Source organism: Curcuma longa, chromosome 7 (assembly GCF_044706935.1).
Source record: "Curcuma longa cultivar G26 ecotype Majalengka, Jawa Barat chromosome 7, ITB_CL_G26_1.1, whole genome shotgun sequence".
Taxonomy (NCBI): Eukaryota; Viridiplantae; Streptophyta; class Magnoliopsida; order Zingiberales; family Zingiberaceae; genus Curcuma; species Curcuma longa.
The window spans coordinates 8,679,809-8,701,324 of record NC_133867.1 but is presented as its reverse complement, the minus strand read 5'-3'; the positions used below and the strand labels follow the sequence as shown (position 1 = coordinate 8,701,324).

Sequence of the window (21,516 nt, the reverse complement as noted above, 5' to 3'; positions counted from 1 at the left end):
TCCTCTATTTTTTGCTCTTTCGGACAAAGATACCCCTAAAGTTTTATCAAATCTCAATCCGACCAAGATATAATCAAAACTCTAGCCAACTATTTCTCCCCCTTCACACAAATCTCCTTCATTTCCATTTGCTTTGAAAACGCCAGTTGATTCTCACATCTTTGGATCTATTCGTTTTAGAAGCTTGCTGCCGGCGAAGAGGTAAGTTTCTGCTTTGAATTTTTTTGACTTTTAACTCTCCTGTTCTACCTCCTGTCTTCAGATTTTACACCTTGTTGGTTTCTTATTTGGTTTGCTGCCCTTTTTACATCTCACCTCACAACTACCATCTACTAGTGTCCCACTGATATGACTCGGTTGTCAGTAAGGTATAGGAGATGAAAATGATTTTTGTACTCACTATGTGCATGAAGATAATGGAGAGCAAGATATTTATGCTTTTATTGTTGACAATTGTCTTAGATATCAAGAGAAAGAGTGCTAGGTTTAAGAGGAGCATATATGCTAGTCAGACATTATGTAAATATAATATTAGGTCTATAAACTTAAATGAGATATTTTTTTATAGTGATCGACAATGTGTTGATAATTATAGGACGAATAGAAGATCTTTAGCCAAACTTTATTATTTGCTAATGACTCATGCATGATAAATTAAAATAAAATAGAAATATATTAATTAGTGAACTTGTGATATTTTTTTTCTTCACATTATTGTACATAATGTGAAGAATAAGATTCTAAAACGCCAAATAGCTAGATCCGACGAGCAATTAGTAGACAATTTTATTTAGTTTTGAACTCTGTTCTAAGATTATATAATATTTTACTTAAAAAATCAGAATCAATCTCGAAAATTATGCGGATGAGAGGTAGAAATGGTTTAAGGTACAAGTAAATAATTTTTATAAATTTATTTTTTTAATCATTTTCATATACACAATAAATTAATTTAATTTTTTGATGCTTCTTTGAGTTTATGGTTGTTTGGGAATATTAGATGAGACTTATATTAAGGTCAATGCCCCAACAGTTGATGGACAGGTATTGAATCAGAAAAGGTAAAATTGCAACCAATATTTTGGATATATGCACATTGAAGTCCTATCAGGTTGAGAAGGATAGAGTCTTAAGGAATGCTATTAGTAGGAAGAATGACTTGAAGATTCCTCAAGATAATTAAGTTATAATTATTGTAAAATAATAATCATAGGATATTAGTTAGCAAATATTTGATATATATATATATATATATATATTGTTATTATTTGTGTGATGATGGATACACAAATGGAGAGATTTTTGACACTATATAGAGGTCAAAGGTACCAGTTGATTGAATGGAGGCAAGATTTTCAACTAACAACAACTAAGAAGTACTTTAATATGAAACTCTCTCTAGTGAAAAATTACATTGAGAAGTATTTTGACATTTTAAAAGCTAGATGAGCTATATTGAGAGATAAGCCTTTTTATTTTGTCAAGACTCATTATAGGATTATTTTTGCTTATTATATTCTCCATAATTTCATAAGGTCTAAAATGACAATTGATCCGATAGAGACTGAGGTTGGTGTCCTTGAGTTAAATAAAAACCATGATGATGATGATTTGATCAGACATTGTGAGACCAATCCTACTTAGACTGAATGAAGAGACAAACTTGCAGATGATATGTTCACGAGCTAGAAGTCATCAGTTACTTAAATATAATATTATTTCTTGAAATTTAAGTTTCATTTCTATGTATTTGAACTATTTATTTATGTTGTATTTGATTTTATTATCCATTTGAATAATTTGAACATTATGTTTGAACAATTTGATTGTATCTAAGTTTTATATATTATCCATTTGAACAATTTGATTGTGTTTTACGCAGGCACAATGTTGTATTTGGATGATTTAATTTTAGTTTTCAATGAAAGGAAAGAGCTAGAAGAGGTTAAAAATAGTAGCAACGACCAAGGATATACCAACTTCACAATCACTTCTATCAACCCCAGCTAAACAAGTAGAAAGTTCAATGCCAATGAAGGTTAAAAGAAAAACTCATAGCACCAAATACTTGTGGATAAAACAAGAGGATGTTGTATTAGTTATTTGCCTTGTTGAGTTAAGCAAAGATTCAGCTTAGAAGAGCGAGAATGATTTTAGAACTAGACACTTGATGCATTTGGAGAAACTCATGGCTGTTAAAGTGCCATCAAGCAATCTGAAGGCTACTACTTATATTGAGTTAAGGTACAAGCTACTGCAGAGGCAGTTCCATGCTATGTTGAATCATAGCAGTGGATTTTTTTTTATGGTGGAACAATATTAAGAAGTATATCATTGCAATAAAGGATGTCTTGATGATTGGGTTAAAGTAATTTTTTTATTTTTGTGATTTTCCATTTCTTTGATTGGTTTAAAAAACAAAGACTTTCTCACCTTGATGACTTGATGTTTGTGTGAGGGAAAGATCGTATCACAGGAGCCAGTGCAGAAACTGTTGAAATACAATCAAAGTCTCACATTAAAAATACATGAATAAGATCATGAGTTTATAAGATGGAAGATATCTCTATTGGAATCAAGCCTTTTGGATTGAGCTCAAATATAAAATCATAAAGACTTAGTTTAAAAATAAAAAATATCATACTATTATGGAGATATGTTGATTCCATTGATTCTAACAATTGATAGTTAGTTGATAGAATTATATTATTTAAAATTGAACCAAACAACATTAGATTATATTTTATTCTTCATAATCTTAATTATATAATTATTTAATAATTACATAATTAAAATTATGTATGATAATTTAAATCAAAACATACCCAAAATAGTTTTTTTACCCTAGTCATCATGCACTTGCATATGAATTGTAAAGTAGAATATGTACAAATTTAAAGCAGTAGTTTTGTCATTTGTAATTTGTTAGCATATAAAGTACAATTTGATATGGCTTAAGATATTAACTAATAATAACTACATTATAATTTGATAACATCTACCATAAAATTCATTAGCATCAATAAATATAATTTAATGGCATCTATCAATATAATTTGATATCAATTTTGTTCTACAAAGTTATTAATTTTGATTAAAAAAAAATTATATCTAAAACATATAACTGGATCACCTGATCTACCATAGTTAAATTGTAATTGACATGATTCAATAGCGTGGTCCATAGGTCGGACCGAGTGAAAGTGGTTTAGTCCGTGAGCTGTGTACATTACCTGACTGAGGTTGCAAGTATGATCTAACACGATTAACAAATAAAAAATATTTAAAATAAAAATTAGTAAAAATAAAAAATATTTCGTTTTGACACCTCACCTCTAAACGCAAGAAGCCTGACCGCTAAGGTACGAGATCGGGTGGGTGGGGACAACGTACCATTGAAAAGCCGACGCTGGGAAAGAAAGCCCCACGCAGCTGTCGTGTCCCATTCTTTACCACAAGACCACCGTGGGATCCACCTCTGGCCACTAATTGCAAGGCTGCTGCAGTTCATAAGCGTGACGTCATAGTTAAATCACACTTCTTTATGGTGCGCGCCATACGAACAGAGCCTCCGCCATTTAAATGTAGAGCTCAAATCGCGGCCGCGGCGTCGCTCTCGGTTTCACGAGAAAGCCTAAAAAGCGCCCTCGTCGATAAGAACTCGTCATCTCTCTCTCTCCTCCTCCTCCTCCTAATGCGGGATTCCTAACCTCCAATCCTTCGTCTCTGTCCGATCCAACCTTACTCTCATTCATCTGCGTCGTTCGTCTTCTCCCCTCTTCTCTCTCTCTGTCTCTGATTGTTATCTGTGTTTTTTTTTTTTTTTTTTTTTGCGATCTCAGGCTGGATCGATTTCTAGGGTTCGATTCGGCCGCCGCCACGCCGGAAAAGAAACCGATGGAGAGGAAGAAGTACCCGATCCGGGTAGAGGATTACCAGCTGTCGGAGGTGGTGGGGCAGGGGGCCAGCGCTTCCGTCTATCGCGCACGCTGCGTGCCTCTTGATGAGGTCGTTGCTATCAAGATTGTAGACTTTGAAAAACATAACAGTGATTTGGTGCGTGCGATCTCTAACTCTTTCATATAAGCTAATATCTTTGATTTTTTATTCGGAACAATGGTAGTAAGCTATTAATTTGTCCGAGGATGGCATTTTTTCCTTCTTGGGATGCCGATGTTTATTAGTCGTTACTTTGCCTTTTGATTAGATGAATGATAGAAGGAATTTAGATTGATTCTTCTCATCATCTCAAGGGATGAATCTTGTCTTACATATGAAATTCAGCGTGGAAATAGTGGAAGTAAAATTTGTATGTACATGAATTGGTACTGTCGTCTTCATGTGCCATGTGGATCATGAAATAAATTCAATGAATGGATCATCTCTTCATCATATACAGGTATTTACATTATACAAGTAGTTGGGGACAATTTACTGGACACATAGGGGGTAGCAGGGGTTGTTGTAGGGGGATACTTAGAGAGGCCACTTAGGAGTGCTTATCAAAATCATTGTAGTTGTTTCAAAGAGATTTGCTGTCTGATTAGGTTGAGAGGTTTGATGGCTTCCATCACATACTTTGGACTTGTCATTTTTTTTTTGGATAACAACCTACAACTAGAAGGTGAATATTGAAAGTAGGAGGTAGGCTAATGTAATACAAACTAATCGTGCTGCCAAAAATCTCAAACTCACAACTCATGAAGAGAAAAATATTATTAACTCGAAGCTCCCAAATATATGAGATTTTTATCCTTTTATAGATTGCAATATTTGTTCTCTATAAAAGCACAACTTGGTTGTCTAAAAAATTCTAACAACTCCAAAATAATTATAAATAGCCTTTTAATTAAAAATAATAAAAACACTAAACTATGCCAAAGCTCTCAACAATGGCAAGTCTAAAGTGCTCTCAACAATGGCAAGTCTAAAGTACGTGTGATGGAAGAAGGAAATGTGTAATAAACAAGTGAATAAGAAAGGACAGGTTACCCCATTAAGTAAGGTCAAACCCAAAAAGAAAAAGGTGCCTATATTTTTTATAATGACAAGGAAGACTAGTTTAAAATGGAATTTTTCTTGAAAGAAGATTAAAGGAAAACAATAAACAATCGATCTCTTCAGGAAAGTTTTGCCATAATTATCTTTATGGCTAACATCCTTAAAAATACCACATCATGGTGGATGGACTCTATGCCACAAACCATGTGTGTGACAAATAAAGACTTATTCAGAAGTTAGAGTATATTGAAGATATAGTAGGAGAAACATTATATTGAAGATAATGTATTCCAACAACCATTCACTTGTCATCCTTCTTGAGGAGATCAGTCAAGGGCGTTACTCTGGTAGAAAAATCCTTGATGAAACTCCAATAGTAGTTTACCAACCCAAGGAATGATCTCAACTTTGTAACTTTGGTGGATTACTCCTAGTCTTGAATGGTCTTGGCCTTGGCTTGATCCATCATGAGCTTCCCATTGCAGATTCGTAGCCAAGGAACTCCACCTCTTGTTGGGCAAATGAGCATTTCTCCCTCTTGACATATAACTCGTTCTTATGTATCACTTGGAAGACTTGCTTGAGATGTTATATGCGATTTTCAAGAGTTGTGCCATACACTACAATGTTATCCAAGTAGACTACCATAAAGTTGTTGAAAAAGGAGGAAGAGTTTATTATAAGGGTTCAAAAAGAAGCCAGTGCATTTGTAATACCAAAGGACATAACTAAAAATTCAAAAAAATTGTATCTTGTTATACATGTTGTCTTAGGCTCATCCTTTGTTGTAATCCACCAAAGTATCATGACCGCAGGTCTAGTTTAGAGATTAAGCTTTCCCCAACTGATAAAAAGGTTTAGATATTAATTCTTGATAATGATATTATTAAGTGCTCGATAGTTGATGCACATGAGGAGAGACCCATCCTTTTTCTTCTAAACAATATTGAGGCACTAAAGGCAACTCTGGAGGGACAAATATAGCCACAGTCTAGGAGTTGTTTTTTCAACTCAACTAACTTAGGAGTTAGCATGCGATAAGGTGCCATGGTCAATGTGTTTATTACTTGGCTCTTATTGCATTATACCCTTGGTTCAAGAGAGTGGGGCAAATGGTGGATTAAGATCCTCTCTTGGGCTTGAAATTTGATGGGTTGTGGCAACACTTCCTACAATAGGTTCTCTTTCTGCTCTCTTCAAATCTAAATATAATCCCATTGAATAGACAATTTTCCCCTCTTCTTTCTTTCTTTTTTATTATTTCCATGCTCCTTGCTACCTTGTTGATCAATTTGCCAATCTAGAATGATTATTGAGATGAAATCATTGTGTCGGTTAGAAATCAGTCGATTTCCAACTTAATCACTAATTCCTTTCAATTTTAACATGATTTAGTTGATTTGTTTCAAGATATAAACGATTTCTGATTGAAATTTCATCATCTTAGCAACCCTTGAATAGATGTCTCAAATTGTCCATGATCAGATTAGTTGTTGCCAATCCCGATCCCAGTCGGTATCTACATGGGCTGAGTTTGCTAACCATAGGATATACATAATTGTTTTTGATGAAGTTTAGGTGATGTTCTTTCCCTGTTAGTATGCTACTTTTTATCTTTACTTATTATTTATGTATTTCATCATTTATCACAATTGATTAATCATGCTTTGTCACATGCACATTAATTTCTCCTTGAGTTTGCATGTCTCAAGAGACTACCAACTAACAACTTGTAGTAACCCTTTGATATTTAGTCATAAATTTGACAAACATCTAGCTTATTTACTTGTCAATTGTTGACTTTTCTTTATATGGTGGATGCTATTTCGTGTAAATCAAAGTATATCAAATCTCTTTGATGTTAATCTATCATTTTGCAACTATTTAATTCTAGTTTATTGGTAGTGAAAAAGATTTATTCTATTGTAAATGATCTTTCTGTTTATGATTTTCCAGAGCAATATCTGTCGAGAGGCACAAATTATGATATTGATTGATCATCCCAATGTTCTCAAGGCACATTGCTCATTCGTGAATGATCACAACCTATGGGTGGTTATGCCTTATATGGAGGGAGGATCTTGTCTTCATATAATGAAGTCTGCTTACCCCAATGGATTCAATGAAAACATCATTGCAACAGTGTTACGAGAGGTGCTCAAAGGATTGGAATATCTTCATAATCATGGGCATATACACCGTGATGTAAAGGTACACCTATGTTGGATTCATCTGCCCCCTCTCTTATTTTGTAAATCCTTTTTATTCTTGGCAATTGGTTGCCAAAAAATTATCAAATGTAATAGTAAAAGATAGACATCAACAACAACAAGAAGTCATATTGGTCTCAACTATTAGTGGTCAACTTCACAAATATAGTTAGGATCGATTCTCATAGAGTTTAGACACTTTTTTGCACTGTCAGTTGATGTGTAACATAATTGTCAATCTTTTTCATCAAAGCTTGGGACTACTGTTGATTATTTTAGTAAAGAAAGCCAGAAGGTTCAAATATTGGTTTTTCCAAATTCATTTTTTCAATAACTTTTAGGAAATTATGTTTTGCTTATTGAAAACTAGCATAATGTTTTTCCATTTTTGATCTCCTTGCTCTATTTTAGTAGGACATCTTTGTTTATTACATGAATGTAGCTAATTCCAAACATGTAGCATTTCAAGTGTCAGTATGATTATCTTACTTATTTAGAATGAAATGATAATGTATTATTAATGAGCACCTTATTGCATGATGATGTTAGCTAACAATCTTAGTAATGTGGTATTGTTAGGAATTATCAGTGATGGTGATACCACAAGCATTATATTTAGTATTGCTATTGGTAGAAATCAGTTTTTTTTCTTGCTATCTAAAAATATGTGGAGTGCTTAAATACTGACAGACAGATATGAACTTCAGAGTAGTTGCTTAGCGAATTTGCCTATAGTGATAAGCATTACAACTTTTGGTTTTCTCCTCCTATGTTGCTAATGCTTTTCAGTTTTCACATTTCACGTATTGAATATAGAAATGATTTGCACCGGCCAAGGATACTCCCAATCTTATCGGATTAGATGGATAATGAATGGCCATATTTTAGATGAAGTATTACAAACATAATGTAACTTCACAACGTTCTCTGACAAGTGCTAATTTTTCAGTGGTTTCTTGATTGTTAACAGATTATTTATGCTGTTTCATAGGTAATACATCCCTCAAGATTGTTTGTGGAGTTTTCATTATGGAACTGATAATTTATCCTTGTTCAAATCACAAAATATAGTCCTACGAGTTTAACTCTCTAGTTTGTCCTGTCTATATTTAGGCTGGAAACATTCTGGTTGATGCACGAGGTGCTATTAAACTTGGGGACTTTGGTGTTTCAGCTTGCCTCTTTGATTCAGGTGATAGGCAAAGATCAAGGAATACATTTGTTGGGACACCTTGCTGGTGCGAATGCTAGTTTAATTAGAAGTTTGTGTGATTATGCTCTAGCATCTTCCAAATGTATGACATGTTTCTTCTTCAATAGGATGGCTCCTGAGGTGATGGAGCAACTCCATGGATATGATTTCAAGTTGGTTTACTGAATTCCCTTGGTTAAGTTAGTTAATTAATTTTCTCCCTCTCACATATATCAAAGAATTTATCACAAAATATCTCAGGGCTGACATCTGGTCTTTTGGAATAACTGCTTTGGAACTTGCTCACGGTCATGCTCCTTTTTCGAAGTATCCTCCAATTAAGGTGTGTCTTCCATCAATATGGACTTTTGTATCATTTCTCCAATTATTCAACTTCAATGTCACACTACTTGGTTTGCAATTTACCAAATTATTTAGCCAACATCTTGATGCCAAATGATGTGAATCCAGCACAATTTATTGCATTTTATCTATTTGATCGGCACACATTCAATATATATTAGGAGGTCATGACAATTCTTGAAATTTTCCAAATTTTATTTCTTTACCATAGGAATTGCTATATCAAGTTCATTTGACATGTCAGGTCTTGCTCATGACCTTGCAAAATGCTCCTCCAGGCCTTGACTACGAAACAGACAAAAAGTTCTCTAAAGTAAACTTTTCTTACATTTATTGTATCCTCTTTGTTTGAATGACAACTCATTTCTCTCTTTTTGTTTTCGGCTTCTAGTCATTCAAGGATATGATATCTATGTGCTTGATCAAAGATCCCTCAAAGAGGCCGTCTGCACATAAGCTGTTGAAACAACCTTTCTTCAAACAGGCACGGTCACATGATTACATAGTACGAAAGATTTTGGATGGCTTACCGACTCTAGTTGATCGCCATCAAGCACTTAAGGTAGGAACATATGGAATTACTTTGCTTGAAGTTAATTACATCAAGTTCCATAATACAAGTTTTGTTATTGAATATAGGAGAAAGAAGAAGATTTACTTGCACAACAGAAAATGCTAGATAGTGAGAAGGAAGAATTATCTCAGGTTATCATTCTCGTGACCTTTCTTTAAGTGATTGTGTTATTTCCTTTGCCATTAAGATCAAGAGTGCATTTCCTTTAAGCTTCTCTCAGTAATCTCTCTCCCATCTACTCCATAATAGGACCCTGTGTCCAATATCTTTATCCTTGTTTTCAGAGAGATTTTAGTATGTATTATATCATGTCACCACATGTGCTTTCTATTTATTAGTTGTCTTTGATGCTTACAATGGACTATCCATTTGTTCATTATTAGAGCGAATACAAACGAGGAATTAGTGCTTGGAACTTTGATATGGAGGATTTGAAAGCTCAGGCTTCATTGGTAAACGTGTTTCGTCTATCTTTCCATTGTTTCTGTAAGTGAAAACCATTAGTAAATGCTTTTGGTAAAGTAAATGCAATCATGTCAGATTATGGAACATGAAGAAACTAAAGACTCAAATTCAAGCCAAATGCTTGAAAATGAGGCTCTGGAAGAAACAATTCAAGAACTTGTGCCTATTTTCTCTTCAAAGTGTAGTAGTGAAGTTGTAAGTTCTAGCCTTCTTTAAATTGATAGGAGAAGTTTGTCTGGGTTACTAACAACATATGAATTAGCAGAAAGTGGTCCTCTCAGATGACTCAGCTCTTATGGCAGCTGATCCACCTGCACAATGCCAGAGGTAATATATGGAAATGATATAGGTTTTATCATTGTTAGTATGTTTCTATTGAATGCCATTTCTGTTACTTTAATTTAATGAAACATCAGTGCAGGAGCAACTCAGGTATTTAATCTTTTCATTGTATTAGCTTTCTTTCAACACATTTCTTTCAACTGTGTTTCTCAACATAAATTCTCATAATAGCAGCTAAATTCTCATGCAACTATCTATTTCATTTTTCTTAAGAACAACTATTTATTTTATTTTTTTAATAGAAACAAATCTAATGGATCAGACAATGAAGTTAAGATCGCTGTTATCAATGATCAGAAAATTATCAGAAGTGATCTGCAGCCTAACCATGAACAAAATGGATCTGGTGAAAATAGCAAAGTTGAGTTTTTTGGAAAGAACCAAGACAATTTGCAAGCTCAGTCGTCTCATGAGCGAAGACTTTCTACAAATTTATCATTTTCAGAACCTATCCCATCATCAAAAGTAGAAAGGTTTGACATGTGCTATATGCTGTACAACTCCAATAACAAATACATGCAATGTTTCATTGTTTTCTGTCTGTTATCCTTATTCTTACACTTAAACAAACTTTTCTTCATGTATAACTTGCATTAACTTGTTGTGCACATCCATTTTCAGTTTCTTCGCTATGTTTATGTGGTAGTAACCTCATCATGTATTTGCATAAAAGTTTCTACTTAAATTGTTCTCTTTATCATTCAAATTTCATTATTGCTTTTGTTATATAAACTGCTGCATTGTGGTGATGACCACTGTTGCTTTTGTTCAACATTCAATATGGATTGGGATATCTCTTGGAATTTAGTTCAAACTAGAAACTAAAGGACCATAGATGATGTAGGTTATGTAGGGAAGAAGCTAAGATGACAAACTTACAACAGTTGTAGGGAGAAAAAGGAGAGAAGGAAAAAAATGTGATTTTTTTCCACCTTAATATACCTCATTATTCTCCTGAAAGGGACTGCCTATTCTCTATTTTCCAATGGTATTCTTGCTAATGTTGTGCTTGGACGCTCAACTACATATGTTTGCAAATGCTCCATCTATGGTTCTTTATAGACCTCTTTGGTCTTGCCATCCTTATAAAATATTCAGGAATTGACATCACATTAACTTCTTTTTTTTACCTTATATGGACACTGACTTTACCTACCAAGTAACATTGCCCAACCTTGATGATTGATGTGCCAACATGCTATTATAATTTACTTCCACCAAGTTTTTTAAGTAGTTATTATTTTGTTTTCTTTAGTGTTAGAAAACAAAATCATCTCCAAAATGGTGGAAATGGCCTTGGAGAACTTCAGAAAGTAAATGATACACCTATTGATACAATAGCTAAACCATCAAAGTCAGCAGGCAAGCATTCAGTATTTGGTTTATTAAACTATATAATTATACCTGTTTTACACTCTCTTAGCTCAGATTGTCTGTAGCAATAGGTGTTGATGATGTTGAAGATAAGTCAAAGCTTCCACAAGTTCAGAGGAAAGGTCGATTTAAAGTGATGTCAGAAACTGTTGATTCAGAAAAGGTACATTTATAATGGTTTTTCTAGTAGTGTTTTTTTTGTCTATTGTAATGCTGGCATGTCGGGTTACTATTTCAGGCTTCCCCAATCCTTCAAAAGAGTCAAAGTATGCAGGTTTGTTGGATGCTATATCTTTTCTTGTTTAGGAAGTCTCTCATATTTGACAATCCATTTCATACTTATGAATTTCTAGCCATAACACTTTTTATTATATCTACCTTTTCATTGTTGGTTCTCATCAAACAAGAAAAATTGTTTGAATGCACCCTAATTGATATATTTGGAAAATGTCTTATGTGCTCATTTTCATCTTAATTTTGACTTGGTTACCATCACAATCATTCAAATGTAGAGTGATATATTTATTTAAATTTAATTTAAAGGGTTTTCAGTCAATTTTTACAACGATATGGTGCCATAACTTTGTCATAACTATTATTCCATAGACATGATACAACATATGGATATTCTAGAAGTCAAGGATTTAAATATCCATGCCAGTCGACACATGCAAAGCATCTCGCTCCATCTTCCAAACAACACAGTATTTATCTGAGACAACAAAACTATGATTAAAAACCTTCCATTGACCATTATCTTTGGTTGCCCTTAGTTCTCGAAAACTTCTAACTGTGAATAATAAAGCTTTCATGAGTTTTTTGAGACGATGAAGCCTCTTGAGGCTTCTACTATTGGAGATGAAGTTGCTCGACCATTGACTACTATGATAGTGGTCATTGTGCCCAACTCCAGCGGAAGCTTCTATGACAACCACATGATAATGTTAGGGTCTTTTTCTTTCTCCTTCGGTTTTCTTCCTTTTCTCCTTTGATTCAATTCCTTTCTCCTATTGTGTTTTCGACATCGAGTGTCGGCTTGTTGTCACGTCTCATTCTGGTCAGGGACTAAAACTTCGGCTCGGAATGAGATTTCAAACCTTAGTGGAAGTTAGTGGAGGGAAAATACTAGTGTTCCTTAATTAGAATTCCCATGCTTTCCTTGCATATTCCTACACCTAGGCATGTGCCTGCCCTTCTTATGTTTTGAGCTTCTTTCCTAACCTTAGGCAAAAAAGAGTTATCATGAAATCTAATCCTAGAATTATCATGTTTAAAGTTAAAATTATGCATAGCTAAATGAACATATGAATTTTTCATGGAAGATTTAAAATTTGAATTTAAATTCAAATTAGGAGATAATACCTTCTCATTTACCTTTGAAGCTCCACCTTAATTTGAGCCTCCAACTTTCTTCCATTCTCTCTTGGGCTTCTTCACTAGCTTCCTTTTTGGGCATTGTGTATGGTAGTGTCCCCTTTCTCATCAAGTGAAGCAAAATGGAGATTAATCTTGAGAATCCCTTTGTAGCTTAGCAATTCTTTTTGTGCTATAGATATATTTTTTTCATCCTCTTGGTTTCCAATCTTATTGAGTTGGGCGTTTTGATCTTTGGGTTCTTCAAGCATGTTGGTGAAGCTGTGCCCATTGCTCGTACTATTCCAGGTTACTGAATAGTGGATTCTCCTCCTCTTCCCTTTTACATAGTCACATTGGGTGAACCACATAAGTTGGTTTTGTGGTCATTTGATCTTTTGCTTCTTTTTTCCTTTTTCAATTTGCACAAGTTTTGAAAATTTATTTTCTAGATTTTATGCTTGAGAAAGGTGCTACTAACAGTTTTTTCCTCAACAATTTATTTCATCTCATTATAATCCTAATAGCTATATTCTCAACCAACTAATATCTAATATTCAGGATACTCTTACTGTAGTGATTCTTTGAATTGCCTAATTCATATCCTACACTATACAAAAAATGAAGAATTTAAAATGTAGATTTCAGGGCACAGAATTTGTTGGTTGGAGAAATATTTTTCACCTCGCAATCCTTGCAAACCTTGTTTCTCTATTATATTCTTTCATTATTAGTAGTTTTCATGGAAAACATTTCTTTTTCTACATAGTATTTGATGCAATGTCTAAAAACTCATTCTGATGATGTGGTTCAGTAATTCAGTAATTTGCCAGAATAAAATCAATTCAGTGTTGATCGGTGTAATGACTGGTAGTGGAGTTGGTGTTAGTCAATACTGACCATGAGGTAGTGACCTGCTTGGGGTTTCATTATCTTCCTATAGCTAGGTTTGTGATGTGTGCCAAATATTTGCTCGACTGCCCTCTGTCATCTCATTGGAGCTGCCTTTAGTACTTGCTAAAATTTCTACCATCCAATTGCTCTCCACAAGTTCTATCTTGTCCAACGTGTGCCCTTTTTTATGCCATTTTGATTTCAATAAATCTCAATAAGCTCGATCTCTTATTTGAGAAAATATAAAATGAAATTTGAACAATGATTGATGTTTTCCACTAGATATTTAGTGCAGTTAATGAGATGATTGCAAAAAACAAACTTTTGTTGAAGGTGCCAACTAGCTTAGTTGGCCAGTCTGCCTTTATCCCTTGGGCGGGATACATCTCTTCCTTTCTCTTCAACGATATATGTATTCTTTCTATCCAAAAATGATCCGTTCAACTGATTTTGTCATTTGTTTAGAGTGTTTACAAAATACTTTTCTCTTTTTTGCATGAGCTCTCACTTTTATGCAAATTTACACTAGAACCATCTTAAACTTATATCCATAGAAATTTTGTAAACACTCTTTTATTAGCACTTTTGTTTACATACCATAGATAAACTACATACCTGTTAGGTATGTATAAATTGGTACCCATTGTACACAATCAGACCATAAACTGTCACATTTTGAGGTATGCTATTGGAGTATGATTGGGATAAACTATGGTTGTTACATTTTAATATGGGCAGAGCTATGCTCACTTTCAACCACTGCAGGCCTCCTATCGTTCACTTTCTTTTTCTGACATTAGATATCTTAGAATTTGTGGATCATTGCAGGTGTTTTCTCAACTATCACCAAACCCAGCAGGATCAGTTGACCATCCATCAGATCTTGGACATTCCATGTATCCGCAACTGCATTCTGTCTTGCAAGCAAATATCTTGCAATGGGTAAATGGACTATCCTTCTTTCCTAACCTGATGCTTACAGGTTCTTCAAACATATTTTCTCTTGTAGGACTGTATCATTGGTATGATGAAGCAGCTAATTTCTGGTGATTTATCATCAATGTCAACTGGTTCATCAAATCGTTCGAATGAGGACACTGTGAGTTTAGACACTGTGAGTTTAGCAGTTCATTTTAATTCCTGCTCACTTTTTGTTGCAAAGCCTGTGTTTTCTAGTTCATGGATTAGCTTGAAGTTTGCCTCATTTCATCCAAGTGTTACTATACATAACTAAGAGAGATTGATGACTGGTGTTACTTACCTAGACCTCAATGAATTTATAAGGATACATGTAACTAGTAAATTGCCAAGATATTTGGGCTGCATTGCTTGTGCGTTTAGCTTGCATCTTATGGAATGAGCACCGAGAAATTCTATGCTCATGGTGATTATGCGCTGGCACCCTAAAGTCTGTTTTTTCACATATGAGAAAAACCACCTCACTTGGGATAGTTTCACTACATACAACACACAACATATATGTATCCTATTATGCAAGAAGTAATAGGGTTAATATGAGGTTATATTGATGTGCTTTCATAGCTAAACAAGACTAACACAAATGAGCATTGTTAACCTACTACAAATGTATAAATGTGATATTTCAAATGCAACTATAGAATATTACGATACACTTTACTTATAGCTTAATAAATAGTGTAGTTTGAGAGATAAATGTACGTAGAACTACAGTCGGGGATAATAGTTCAAAAGGCAGAGAGCTATTAGAGTAAGAATATCCAATATTATTTTTAACACCATATCACACTTTATTATTTTGATGGTGAACATAAGTAAACTAATATGGTAAAGAAGATAGTGAAAATGGGACAATCGTTAATAAAATTCCGTTATAGCTCCTCGATTAAGATATTCATCATTCCAAGTTTTACATGCTTGACACACCACACCTATACCTCTAACTTAAGATATATTGTCAACCTATCATAGCACCGTGGCTAAATCCAGCAACAAGGGCGAGGAGCCATCGTCCCAACAAATACCCCTTTTGAAAATGTAACAACAACCCAGAAAAGAGGCCAAGTGAACTGACATATATAGATGTGTGGATGACGATGGGGTGGACGCGAGATCGGCTATCTCATTCCCCTGGATTGCGGTCAGAGGTGGTTTTGGTGCTGGAGATGTAGTGGATGAAGTGGAAGAAGTTGGTTGAGGAAGGTGATGGAAGCCGTGCAAAGCATAAGTGGTGGAGCAACCGTGTTTGAGTTGATGGATTGGTTCAAAATAAACTCTAAAATTTCAAAATAAATCCTAAATTTATCCTAGATTTCAAAGTGCGTTACATAATTTCCTAAATATAAGTCTACGTGCAAGTAGACACAGCTGCTAGGTTCTGGTTCTTGATTGCTTTTTTCACCTTTTGTTTCCTGCAGTTGGAAGCTGCCCATGAAAGGGAGAAGGAGCTGCTGCAAGAGATATGTGATTTGCAGTGGAGGTAAAACAACTGCATGCAATAACACTGTCTCAACCTTCAAAGATGCTTTTAAATGAGAACCATTCCTGACATTATCTTGCTTACATTGCAGGCTGATATGTACAATGGATGAACTGAAAAGGTTAAGGTCAAGAAATACCGAGGCAAGAGCCTTGCATTCTTCCTCTTCCATGGTTGATGTCATAGAAATTATCTAACAAGAAATCACTTGGTTTCTCAGGCATAACCACGACTGAGACGTGTGAAGAAAAGATGAAAGTAGGGCACATGAGTATTTGAATGCGCTTTCATTCCTAGAGATTAGAAAGACATTTATGGCCAGCGACATTTCAGCTTATTAAATGCTGAAACTACTTGATTTTGTGTGATGTATTCCATTCTGCTATTCCTTTCTAGGTTTGCCAATAATTTACAATAGTTGATAAATAAGTGGTTTCAATGAATCATTTACATTGCAAGCCTCCTGTTTTGTTAATAAATTACTCATCTTTCTGAGTAAATTGTAAATTGGTGTCCTGACTTTTGAAACTTTTAGGGGCTGTTTGTGGTTTGTTTAATGAAGTTGCAAAATGATTACGATACCTGTTGTTTTTCCCTTTCGTTATTCCTGTGCTATAAATTTATCTTCCAAATTACATCTGCATCATTTCTATTCCCTTTTTTGGACTTAGACTTTCCAGTCTCACAACAAAAAAGAAGTGAAATTGATGAGCTCATAAAAAAATTTATCTTAATGTACGTTTCAATTTCAGGATCTAGCTAGTGATATTGTTTCATAAAAAATTTATCCTAATTCCTATGATATTGATTTCTCCTATTGATCAAATGCTTCATGTATCATTCCACAACAGCATCTGATGCTTAAACAACACAAGTTTTAAAACAATCTACCAACTTACACCAACACTGGACTCATAGCAACACTGAAAAAGAGTAAAACAATCTGAGATCTCCTTTGTTATTATTGAATCTGAATTTTGTCCTTCGTGATCTTAACAATGCAAACATATTGCAACATATAATCATCAATTGGATACACATGCTTTGTGAGACACAGATCTATGGCTTTTGCACACTGAAAGAGAACAGACAAAGTTGGCTAGGTATGTGTGATGAGTAAAATGGTAACGATCAGACCGGTGTTAGACCATGCTTAAGTGCAGCTTGCCACACAATATCTATGCGGTCGACATTGACGGCACCGACTTCGTTATGTGTCCATCCTTCATGAAAATGCACCACCCCTCCTGCATGGCAAGCGTGGACAATGCCTCGGTCCATCGTATACTGTTTCATTCGATGATACAAATGGCAAGTAATATGTCAGAGTTAGATGGCATGATAAAAGCAATTTTGTAGCGATGACATTCAGATATATATGTGAATTAAGACTAATGAGTGAGATTGGACAATACCTCACACATTCCTAGTCCTTGAACATCCAGTGGCAACCTCATTGCTGCTAATTTGCCATAAGTGCAATCCCTTCTGAAATTGATGATCGGAGGGACGACGAATTGGTGGAAGTGCGTGCCCGGTGGAGCACACCGCTGCTCCCTCATAGAGATCCACTTGCCAACAATCCATGTCTGAGTAAAAGATCAAAAAACAGCCAACAAATGTATAAATACACAAGTAAGCACCATGTTCAGTGCCATGCTAATTCAGTTATTCCTACCTTGCAACTCTGCCCTGCTTGATACTTTGTGACCTGAACAAGGTACTTTCGGCATTCCAATGAAGCCTCCTTTTTAATCTTTTGAAATCGTTCAGTCGATAGAGTTAGCATCTGTTGTTCGAAACAATCAATCAATAAGTTTGCAGACAATTTCAGATTTGAATGCATGATGAGTTGACACTTACCAAGACTCGTATCCTTTTTCTGCACAAGTATAATGCAATTGCTCGACCAAGCTTCGACGTTGCGCCTGTTAAGAACACCTCGGTAACATCTTTGGGAATCTCATTGAGGATGACTGCTGCCGTCAAAGTGTTGCCATGAACTACTCTTACTCTGAGATTGGGGTGCCTGTCCACGAACAATTTCCCTCCACCATTCAGTGCTTCATTCTGCAAGCAAGTTGTCCATCGTCTTCATCAATCAGTGTCTGTGATCATCATACAACCATACTACGTTTTGGAAGAAGAAAAGGAATACTCAAACCTTGTTCAATGCGGCGAGACTGAGGACCTTGACCCCCAGTCTATCAGCTCTGAGGATGGCCTGCTCGATTTGGTCATTGATGCCTTCGGTTGCAAAGGGTAAAAAGTACTGCGATCGAGAAGCAACAGGTGAATTTAATTTAAACACGGAGTCGAGTGACAATCACGGAGCAAGAAACATCGAAGCCGACGAATTACGTGGAATCCCCATCTGGGGACGACCCAGATGTGGTGGAGACGGCCGCGGAGCGTGTAGAAGGAGAGGAGGAAGGTGTTGGAGCAGAGCCACATGAGGAGCATGGTGACGAAGGCGCCCGGCCACAGCAGCAGGATGTACGGCTTGGTGACGAAGGGCAGCGAGCTGAAGCTACGGAACACGAAGGGGACGTGCAGCGACGACATCACGTCCACGACGTGCGCCAAGAACACGAATTCCGGCACTGCCTCACGATTCTCCCCTGCGCATCGCAGTTCGGGGTTTTAGATTCGATCAACTAAAAAGCCATATGTCTCGTAATTCGCAACACCTGAACTAATCTTCTTCTGGAGCTCCCATGACTTGCCGTTGTGAGTTCCTCCCAAGAAATCGAACAGCGGCATGAACAGGCAGAAATTCGATTCCATTTCCGTGTGATGAAGACTATGGTACCTGCATCACAATTCAATGAAAACATGAGGCAAAAGCTTCTTCACTGTTCAAGAATCCTGCTCGCCAAACTCACTGACAAATCATTGTCTATTAAATTCCGATCATGTTCTTCATGGTAAAAAAACAATCTCAATTCCCTGGTATATACATTTCTATCGATCACTTTCGACATCATCAATTGCATGTCGACATCTATCAGTCAGTTAATACTCACCGAAACTAATCCATGAAAACTATAGACAAAACAAAACACAACAAACTCGATATTTACTCCTGTTAGCGTCTGCATTAATGTCTGCCAAACTGTACTCAACAAAAAGTCATGTTCCTTTTTAATTCATCTGTTGGATTGTTTTGCTTCAACCTTTCCTTCTATCTCCCCAACGTACCCTAATCATTCAATGCGCATTTAAGAGACAAATCCAAATCCTCTGCTCACCTCGATTTAAAAAACATTAAGAATTGAGGAAAAGGAAAATGGTGGAAAAAGCATGATCGCGCTTACGTAGGTGTGTAGATAAGGTATTTGAAGACGGGCATGGCCTCAAAGAGGCGATGAGAAAAGACCTCCACGTTGCTGTGTCCCATGCACCTCAAGAAATCAAAGCAGAGGACGTGCCCGTAGATGAGCCCCACCGAGCCTAGTCCTGCCATAGCTGCCCCTACCAAGGGCACCCCCATCACCACGCACAGCATCGCTTGCTCCAACGGCGTCCCGAACCCAGCTGCCACCATCAGCGACGGCACCACGTTTATTACCGCGATGTCGGATTGAAGAAGCAAACGGAACTGTAATTATACCTGTGAAGGATTGGGGGACTCGAGAGGAGTGGTGGAGGGAGTGGTAATGGTGGAAGAGAGAGGGCCATGCGTGGAGAGCCCTGTGGATGACGTAGAAAAGCGGCTCCGAGATGGTAACGTGGAGGGCGAAGGCGAGCAGGGCTCCCCGGGCGTCCCACACGGGCAGGCCTCGTAGGGTCGGGAAGAGGAAGCAGAGCAGCGCGCCCACCATGCACTGTAGGATCAAAAAGTTGTCCCTGAAATCGGGCAGACACTGTTCCAGTCAATCGAACTCGAAAGCTAGCAAGAGAAAAAGCCTCCAAAAGGAGAGGGATCATTACCAGTTCCACTCCTGGTCGATTTGCTCGAAGTCGACGCCGGCTCTAAGGATGCGGCGGCGGCTGACAAGGAAGAGCATGTTGCCGAAGGAGTGCCAGAGTTGGTAGACGAGGGCGCGGAGCGGCGAAGAGGAGGAGGAGGTGAAGGCACCACATGTCCGAGGGATCGCCTTGCTCCCGCCATGGCCTCGAGTACACCGCCTTGGCCAGCAGAGGACCATAGAGAAGATACTGCAGATGAATTAGGATTAACATAGCAAAAACTTACTACTGCGTTTTTTTTTTCTAAAAAAAGAAAAGGAAATCTAAGATCGTGAGGGCCTGCAAGTGCCTTGAAGTAGCCAAGATTCTCCCATGGCCAAGTAGAGAAGGGAGCCGCCATGTGACTCCTCTGCAAGCCCTTGCAAAGGCAGAGCTTAGGAAGAAGAAGGGATTTAAAGAGCGTCGTTGCGCCCCACCCGCACCAGCGCGATCTGCGTGTGTTTTTGTGTGTGTGTGGTGTGAAGGCGCCTTGGACTCGGGCAGAGAGTAGAGCCGTAGAGACTTTGATTTGTACTTGTGCATGTAACTGCTAGCTCCTCGATAACTTTAATTTTTGGATTGGAGCTATTTGCATTGAATTTTTGACTATGATTTAATTCATCCAGAATTGAATTGATTTGATTTGATCGATCAGAAGATGAAATTTCCTTCTGCTCCTCTGTTTACCGACCGTGAAGAGGGATGATCTGATCTCCTTTCCTCTTCCTTTGATTTTCGTAGAAGTTGACTATGTTTGGCTTGTAGGTGTGGTCCATCCCTCCCTCCCTCCCTCCGCGATCCTTTCCCTTCCCTTCCCTTCCCTTCCCTTTCTTTGAGCGAAAGCGAAATAAATGTTTACACATGTTTTACACAGAAGAGAATATAAAAGAGAAAACACACTGTACACGCATAGAGGACATCGACCGCACGAGAAGTGTGCCGATCGGAAAGTGAACCGCATAGAAGATGCGCACGGTGCCCGACCAGCACACGCCTGAACGCCCGCACGGGCACAACATCTATATCTCACACACGATTGGATTTCAACCGGATATATATATATATATTCATTTTGGGAACATTCAATATCTGGAAAAAATCCACACAGGATTTCAATTGTGAAGTTATTTTGGGAACATTTTTAGAAAATCACACATCGAATCTTAATCGCACAGTCACTTTGAAAACATCCCCGGAAAGATTATCCTGGATTTCAACTATGCATTCACTTTGAAAATATTCTTGACTGGAAAATATCCCTGTAACGGATTACACTACAAGAGCATTTTCGACCGAGAACATCCTCAAAATGATGTGCTTTGTCCATGAAAATTTTTCC

General features: G+C 36.7%; 2 protein-coding genes across 2 annotated transcripts; one reads left to right on the top strand and one right to left on the bottom strand.

The window, feature by feature from the left end:
- The first annotated feature begins 3,897 nt into the window (after positions 1 to 3,897).
- LOC141831659 (uncharacterized) lies at positions 3,898 to 16,543 on the top strand. Its single transcript, XM_074719069.1, has 20 exons — positions 3,898 to 4,056; positions 6,958 to 7,212; positions 8,325 to 8,449; positions 8,532 to 8,576; positions 8,665 to 8,746; positions 9,011 to 9,079; positions 9,158 to 9,328; positions 9,406 to 9,471; positions 9,724 to 9,792; positions 9,881 to 10,000; positions 10,071 to 10,132; positions 10,390 to 10,620; positions 11,403 to 11,509; positions 11,593 to 11,684; positions 11,760 to 11,795; positions 14,597 to 14,710; positions 14,778 to 14,882; positions 16,165 to 16,226; positions 16,318 to 16,369; positions 16,447 to 16,543. The coding sequence occupies exons 1-20, from the start codon at positions 3,898 to 3,900 to the stop codon at positions 16,450 to 16,452; spliced, it is 2,028 nt and encodes a 675-aa protein (XP_074575170.1). The 3' UTR covers positions 16,453 to 16,543.
- Positions 16,544 to 17,160: 617 nt separating this feature from the next.
- Positions 17,161 to 20,681, bottom strand: LOC141832079 (very-long-chain aldehyde decarbonylase GL1-1-like). Its single transcript, XM_074719558.1, is given in 12 exon segments — positions 17,161 to 17,513; positions 17,642 to 17,815; positions 17,905 to 18,015; positions 18,090 to 18,296; positions 18,391 to 18,498; positions 18,588 to 18,847; positions 18,917 to 19,038; positions 19,544 to 19,763; positions 19,840 to 20,075; positions 20,160 to 20,278; positions 20,280 to 20,387; positions 20,488 to 20,681. Coding segments are annotated over 12 exon segments (1,872 nt in total). The 5' UTR covers positions 20,539 to 20,681; the 3' UTR covers positions 17,161 to 17,357.
- Between the last annotated feature and the right edge of the window lie 835 nt (positions 20,682 to 21,516).